Consider the following 7,407-nt stretch of genomic DNA (forward strand, 5'->3'; position numbering starts at 1 on the left):
CTCCAGCAAATTAATCGAACCCAATGAGGGGATTGTTGGACCTTCCTTCCAATCTATATCCAGTTGGTCAGAATCACAGGTGACAACCTGGACTTGGCAATTGACATTTGAAATGAGATGAGAGTTGGGGACAGTCTTCTAGGACTGAGCTCTTCACTTGTAGGGTCTGATGCTCTCTCCAGGTAGATAACATCAGAGTTAAATTATAGGACACAGCCAGTGTCCTAGGGAATTGCTTTGTGGTATAGGGGGGGAAATCTCACACGCTGGAATTGGGTGCAGAACCATTATTATTAAAATTATATTATTTTTAAAAATCAGATTATTAAAAAATATTCAAGTGTTTAAGTATTTGACATTATCTCACATTTCACGTTTTCTTTTTTATGTATAAATTTTAAAAAGTGACAGTAGTCTCCAGCACTGCGGGGTCAACCAGTGACCTCAGAGAAACTGACTCTAGGTTATGTACATTGTATCTAGCACTGAAGGTCCCCACACTAGCCTAAAAGAAAACAGCAATCTACTGTTTCCTAAGCACAGGGCCCCTTGCTTTTCTTCCTTTCCCTATATTCCTTGGAAACAAAACTTTAACAGCATCCATTGCTGAATTAAACTTGAGACAAATTGATGATGAGACCTGGATGGTAGTTAATGGAAACTGCCAAGCACCAGGTTGAGATTTCACTCTTGTAAAAACCCCACACCCTTCCAAATTGTTGAGACACCTGGGCAAGACTTGGCCATTGTCATCTTGTCGGTGATGCTCCAATGGCTCGCCTGTTCCCAACAGCAGGGGTGCGGCTGTGTGTGAAGGTGCCTTTGCTTTATTGCAGCACTGTCAGTCTCAGAGCCCTTCTCATAGCGTGTTTCCTACTTGGCTTATTAGAATTCATATGCCAGCACAACATGTTCGTAAATACCCTACATTTTATATTTGGGAGGAATACTTGACTTTCAGTACTCGGGCCAAGCCATTTTTATCAGGCACTTTTTGATGTGGGGAAAAAAAAAAAAAAAAAAAAAACAGGTCATTCAAACAGATCCACAGTCCATTATCTGAGACTCTTGGGGTCATGGTTTTTTTGGAATTCATAATTTTCCTGATTTTAGAAACTGTAGTATAATGCATATGTTGTGAGCATAACACTCTAGAGGGGTGCTGGGTCATCCTCATAATCAGACAAATTAGTATGTCTACGGTACCGTGCATGGATATTCACATTCCATGAAATACAAAAAAATACAAAAAAATACAAAAATAGCCTTATATCAATTAATGTCTATGCGTTTGCCACATAATTTACAATAAAGTTCTGGATTTCAGAACTTTTGAGGGTTTTAGAACTGCAGATAAGATTATGGACCCATATTATATAACTAAGTCTTGGCAGAATTTCTCTAGCACAGAAGCAAGAGCCTAAAGGAGGCTAAAGAGGGTGGTCTCACGCTGCTGACACTGTCCAGAATGTGGGTAAGGAAAGGGGGTCACAGCACCGAGAGACAGATGCCCTGAGCACTGTCTTAACCCTGGGAAATCCAGGGCTCAGGACAAGCACCAGAGACAGCACGAAGCCACAGCTGGAGGACATACAGCCAGGATCGTGACAAAAAGTAGACTGGGGGGCTCCGAGGTGAGCCAGGCCAGGAAGCTAAGCAGGGTGACCAAGGAGACCAGCCTCATTGCCATCACCTGGGAGCCCTGAGAAATGCAAGATCTTGAACCCCACCCAGATCTGAATCAGAAGCAAAGTCAGGATCCCAGATGATCTGTGTCTACCTTGAAAGTTTGAGAAACACGAAAAGAAATTCCTTAAAGGTTTTAAGGACATGTTTTAAGAAAACCTGTGTCAAGGCTACTAAGAGGAGAAAAAGCATGCTGTCTCACAGGCTTTTCCTAAAACTACACTCCCTGCTTACCATTCAATAAGGAAAGAGAATTTCACTTAAAATTCTGGGCCTCGATGGGGCTCAGTACAGCAGAACTTTCCAGCAGGCAGTACCCACCTCCGGCCCCGTCCCTCACCCCAGCAACAGAAGGCACCCAGCTCACTTGTTTTATGATGATGGCTTCCATTTAAGTCTGCATTTGAGGAAAGGGTTCTGTGCCATTTAAACGTCTGGGCATTCTCTAGAGCATTAAACAGATAAATTAAAAGACAGTTTATAAGGTAACTAAAACAATTTATAAGGCACATAAAATTAGAATAAAAAAGGGAATCAAAATAAAGAGGTGATAAAAGAAGTCAAAACAGCAGTTAAAGTTGATTACATGAGTATGTTCAGTTTGTAGAAATGCACTGAGCTGCTCTCTAGAAGTAGTCAGCTTTGGCTTCCCAGTCCCTGAGGGAGGCCGCACTTCACGAAGTCTACACATAGCTCTCCTGTCCTCTCCAGTCAGCCTCTGCCCTCTCTCCAACCTGATGTATGGCTGACCTTGGCACTCCCAGCTATCAGTTGCTTCCAATCTCTACATTTAAGACCTTTAGGGGCACCTGGGTGGCTCAGTTAGTTAAGCCTCCAACATCAGCTCAGGTCATGATCTCACAGTTGGTGGGTTCGAGAGCCCCGCGTCGGGCTCTGGGCTGACAGCTCAGAGCCTGGAGCTGCTTCAGATTTTGTGTCTCCCTCTCTCTGCCCCTCCCCCACTCACACTCTATCTCTCTCTCAAAAATGAATAAATGTTAAAAAAAAAAAAAAGAACTTCAAATCATTGCACATTACTTCTTGCAAACTTTTTCAAAAGATTCACTTCTGTGTATGTGTATGCGTGTATGGAATTTATTTACAATGTCGCAGGTCTTTAGCCCTGTCCTGCCACAATCTGAAACTTGACTTTCAGCTACAGACAAGTGATGTGTTCAACTACACTGTTTTATATTGGCATAGATAACCAGTGGCTCGTGTTTATATGCGTTTATTTCTCCCTCATCTTTGAACATCTCTTTCAAAGAGTTTGTACGTGAGTGGTTATAGAAAACTAAACGATGTAAAATCCTCCTCCTCTCTTGATGTTTCCCAGCTGCAGACCGACTTGGAGCAGGAGTACCAAGACAAGTTCAAAAGGCTGCCCCTGGAGATCCTGGAGTTCGTGCAGGAAGCCATGAAAGGGAAGATCAGTGAAGACAGCAATCACAGTTCTGCCCCTCCCTCCCTGGCCTCAGACCCTGGAAAACTGAACCACAGGCCTCCTTCTAGTGAGGAGCTAGAAGGAGACAACCCAGGAAAAGAATTTGATACTCCTCTGTGATTGCTCCTGCCAGGCCTTCAAAACATGCATGGCCACTTCATCAGACTCTCTCTTACTACCAAGATCACTGCCCAGGAGCATCTTCCTGAGAAGCATCCCTTAGCCTAAAATCCACACCAAAGGGGGAGTTCTAGAAGGATCCATGCAGACATCCTCATGCCCAGACTCCATGCGTTATATGGACACTACCACAGGTCTACTTGTGCAGAGTGCATGTATGTGGGATTTTTGTTTCCTTTCCAATAGTAAATTCAAAGCAGGCAACTTCCAGGCTCCACGGGACATTAAAGGACAGTGTCTTTTTTGAAGAAAATCAAGCTCATGTTTTTATTTGAAACTCTGGTGTAAAGCATTTCAAAGTAATAGAAATAGTTTGAGAAACGCATAACACTATTTAACACTATTGAAGAGTCAACTTAGAGCATTTGTTTTCCTAACTGCCCCTCAACTACCGTATCTTCAAGTTAACATGCATATTAAATTGTTCCATCCTTTGCTTTGCAAGCACTGGGAGCTTGCATTTTGCTAATTTATTTATCGTAGAGGCACCAGTGTATTTGTTGCTGACATGGTTTTATTAGATACCATAGTGATTCAAATAAGTTGGTTTTCTTTCTTGAGGAAAAGTCACTTGATTGTATCCTCACCCAGTGAATCTATCCCAAGACTTAGCAATATGGCTCCTACGTTCGGTTGCTTGAGCAAACTGGCCACTCACTTCCAGGCAGTGTGCTTTCTGAGTTGACTATTTGCACTTAAAGTCTTGATAGTCATTGATTGTTGGCCTGAAATTATTACGTAACTACAAAGAGTCTGTCTGGTTGAATAAAAATAGTTGAGCTGATGTATGTTGAGCAGAGATTCAATCAGACTGAACAGGTTCCAGTGGTTATTTTGCTGTCTCACATTTTATATGGTTCATTTATTTTTAATATAGAGATAAAGATTGAATATTTATCTAGAGAATACACAAACCCACATATAAATGATATATATTATCTCCATGTATATATGTACACACTCAGCCATGTAAGTGCATACACAGACACAGACACACACAAGTGTGGCTGTGTGGTTTTTAATTGGCAATGACCCAAGTCTCTTCCACAAGACTTAAAACCAAATTCGGGGATAAATACCTAGAGAAGAAAATGGTCAAACATATGTATTATGTTGCTATTAAAGTATACTGAAATTCTAAGAAACTGATGGAACTATTGATATGAGTGGAGGTAGATTTAGAACTTAGAATATGAATTTGATATATATTTTACAGGATCAAAAACTGGATTTTAAGTATCAGATTTTAAGCTCATTTTAATAGAATATACAAAATGTATAGGGCAGCAATAGGGAAATTTATTAGTATCTTTCCTAATTTTTAAGTCTGACAGATTTCAATTTTATTCTAACATAAAAAATCTCTCATTATATATTTACTATGTACATTTAACTCACTTAATTATGTCTTTTTGTTAAGTTTCTATGTTGGGTGGCATAAGAAAAACAAGTTATATCATGGGAAAACTGATCAAAACTATTATTGAAAGTACTTAAGTAAGAGAGAATAATTATATAGAGTAAAGTATAATCTAGAAAGTAACACAAAGAACATTGACATTAACGCCCTGAAGAAAGATGCTCACAGCTTTATTTTACTTTAAAACAAACCTGTCTGATTGTAGCTTAGTGAAACATTCTAAAGTGCAAAAACCAGTTGTGTCCTGAAGATTGTGTTTCAAGAATTTAATATTTTTATGCAAATTATTTTATTTAACCTTAAGCAATAACTAGGGATTACAATTAAGTTTTAATCAAAACGAAGGCTTAGTTCAAACATTAGGCAAGAGTGTTTGATTAAAAAAAACACATCTAGCAAGACACAAGGGGAAAAAATCCCATCCTCTTTGGAGATTATTATATTTTGATCTGAAGGATTTGGGGTATTAATTAGACACTTAATAAAACTTATCTTCCACTGAAAGAGAAATCTTTTGTAAAGCATTCTACTTTTGCACTTTGAAAGAAAGGCATTAATCATAAGGAAACAAGAAAGGGCACAATTGAATGCTGCATTTTTATAAACAAAATTACAGACTGTCTAAAATTGCAGAAGAGTGAACTAATAATAGCATTCATAACCAAACACAATGATGATTATTACAGAACCTTGTATCACAGTTCAGTCCAGAGACAGACAAAAGTGGAAAAAACCTTGACTTAACACAAAACTGTTCTGGTAGTTGGATTTCATTATCTTAGTGACTCGATAGTCATTTTGCAATACATTTGTATTTGGCCATTTACTGTAATCACATTTTTATATCTGTACAATGACAGTTTTTGCAGTTGTGGGGTGGTGTATAACACTGTCCATCTTGCATCATTGAAACTACTACAGTGATATTATCATTTAACAATATTAATATTACTTGAAATAGAGTAAGATAAAGAAAAAGGGTCTATATGATGTGCAGTTTTGTGCCTTTATGTATTTGCCTTGTTCTGTGTTGAATGTGTGAAATTCTGTACTGTGGTCTTTCCTATAATAGAGAGAGCTGCGTAGTAAATTAGACCGTGCCCCTCTGATACCTTTACACTACTGAGAATAGTGTGGTTTTGGCCGTGAAAACCAATTTTCAAAATTCTAATGACATGCTGTGTGGTTTTGGTTTTCAGCATTTTATTTGAACATTTCAACATCGCCGTACATTAATGAATACTCCTGTAATTGATAAGCAGTCATTAAATACTTCTGAAAGAAAGGGCCATTGCTTGCATTACTTTGAATTTAATGTTGCGCTTGTGCACTGTATATATATTGTTTGTGATGGATTGGACATTGTGACTTTTGCCTTTTCAGAAGACAATAAAAGATAGGACAAAGTATTTGAAACTCTTAAAGTGTACATATTTTGGTTCTTCTATCTCCGATTATTTAAAATGCGTAATTCACATTTTTGTAATGATTCTATGCAATTTTGTGGCATGATGTTTCTTCCACTTGTAATTTTATGTGCTTTCATCACAAATCCAAAGGAAACAATAAAAATTTCTTAACACGTCCCAGCTGTTATTTCTTGGTGACAGAGCCAACCTTTTTTTTTTTTTTTTTTTTTTTTAAGGGCAAGATGGTGTGAGTGGGCTTAGTACCAGTCATTAGGGCCATAAGGTCCACTCTCACACAGCCTTTCTGTGGCTGCACAAGAAATCAGTATGCTGCAATGCATGTGCTGGAGGGCACAACTGTCATTGCTCTATTACTCTACCACCCCATCCAGGAGTGGCATTACACCTGCCCATTAATTTCATTTTAGAGATCCACTCTCCCTTCCTTCAGCAAAGCTAAGGAAAGCAAAAGTCAAGGATTCTTGACAAGTACTGGAGATGAACTGACAGAATACTTGATGTAAGTTTTCTTAGAAACCTAGAGTTTGCAACACTAATTTTTAAAAAATTTTTTATGTTTATTTATTTTATAGAGAGAGAGAGATACAGAGTGCAAATGGGGAGGGGCATATAGAGAGAGGGAGACACAGAATCCAAAACAGGCTCCAGGCTCTGGGCGGTCAGCACAGAGCCTGATGCAGGCCTCGAATCCACAAACCGTGAGATCATGACCTGAGCCAAAGTTGGATGCTTAACCGACTGAGCCACCCAAGTTCCTCTGATGTTTTTTTAAAAAGGAATATACATGTGCATTATGAGAATGTCACCATATGCAATATATCCATTACCTACTGCTCTGTTACACATTAGTCCAAAACCTGGTGGCTTAAAGCAATAAGAACTATCTCTTGTCTCTCATAATTTTGTAGATCAAGAATTCAGACAGGGCAGAGCAGAGATGGTATGTGTCTACTCCACAGTACTCAGGGCCTCAATGGAAAGATCAAAGACTAAGGACTGGGGTTCCTGGGGGCTTAGTCAGTTAAGCAGCAGACCCTTGATTTTGGCTCAGGTCGTTTCCTCATGGTTTGTGAGTTAGAGCCAGCGTCCAGCTCTGAGCTGTGAGTGCAGAGTCTGCTTTGGATCCTCTGTCTCCCTCTCTGGGCACCTCTCCCACTCGTGCTTGCTCTGTCTCAAAAATAAACATTAAAAAAGAAGGAAAGAGGAAACAAGGAAGGAAGGCAGGGAGGGAGGGAGGGAGGGAGAGA

At 39.4% G+C, this 7,407-nt stretch overlaps 1 protein-coding gene across 1 annotated transcript in view; it reads left to right on the top strand.

Moving 5' to 3' along the window:
• PLCB1 (phospholipase C beta 1) overlaps window positions 1–6,316 on the top strand; it is a 686,139-nt gene extending 679,823 nt beyond the window's left edge. Inside the window, exon 33 of the mRNA XM_077749126.1 lies at window positions 3,023–6,316. Coding sequence (XP_077605252.1) covers window positions 3,023–3,250 — 228 coding nt within the window. The 3' untranslated portion in view covers window positions 3,251–6,316. The remainder of the gene's footprint in view (window positions 1–3,022) is intronic.
• The last annotated feature ends 1,091 nt before the right edge of the window (window positions 6,317–7,407 follow it).

The sequence above is a fragment of the Crocuta crocuta genome, unplaced genomic scaffold, assembly GCF_008692635.1.
Source record: "Crocuta crocuta isolate KB4526 unplaced genomic scaffold, BGI_CrCroc_1.0 scaffold407, whole genome shotgun sequence".
Classification (NCBI taxonomy): Eukaryota; Metazoa; Chordata; class Mammalia; order Carnivora; family Hyaenidae; genus Crocuta; species Crocuta crocuta.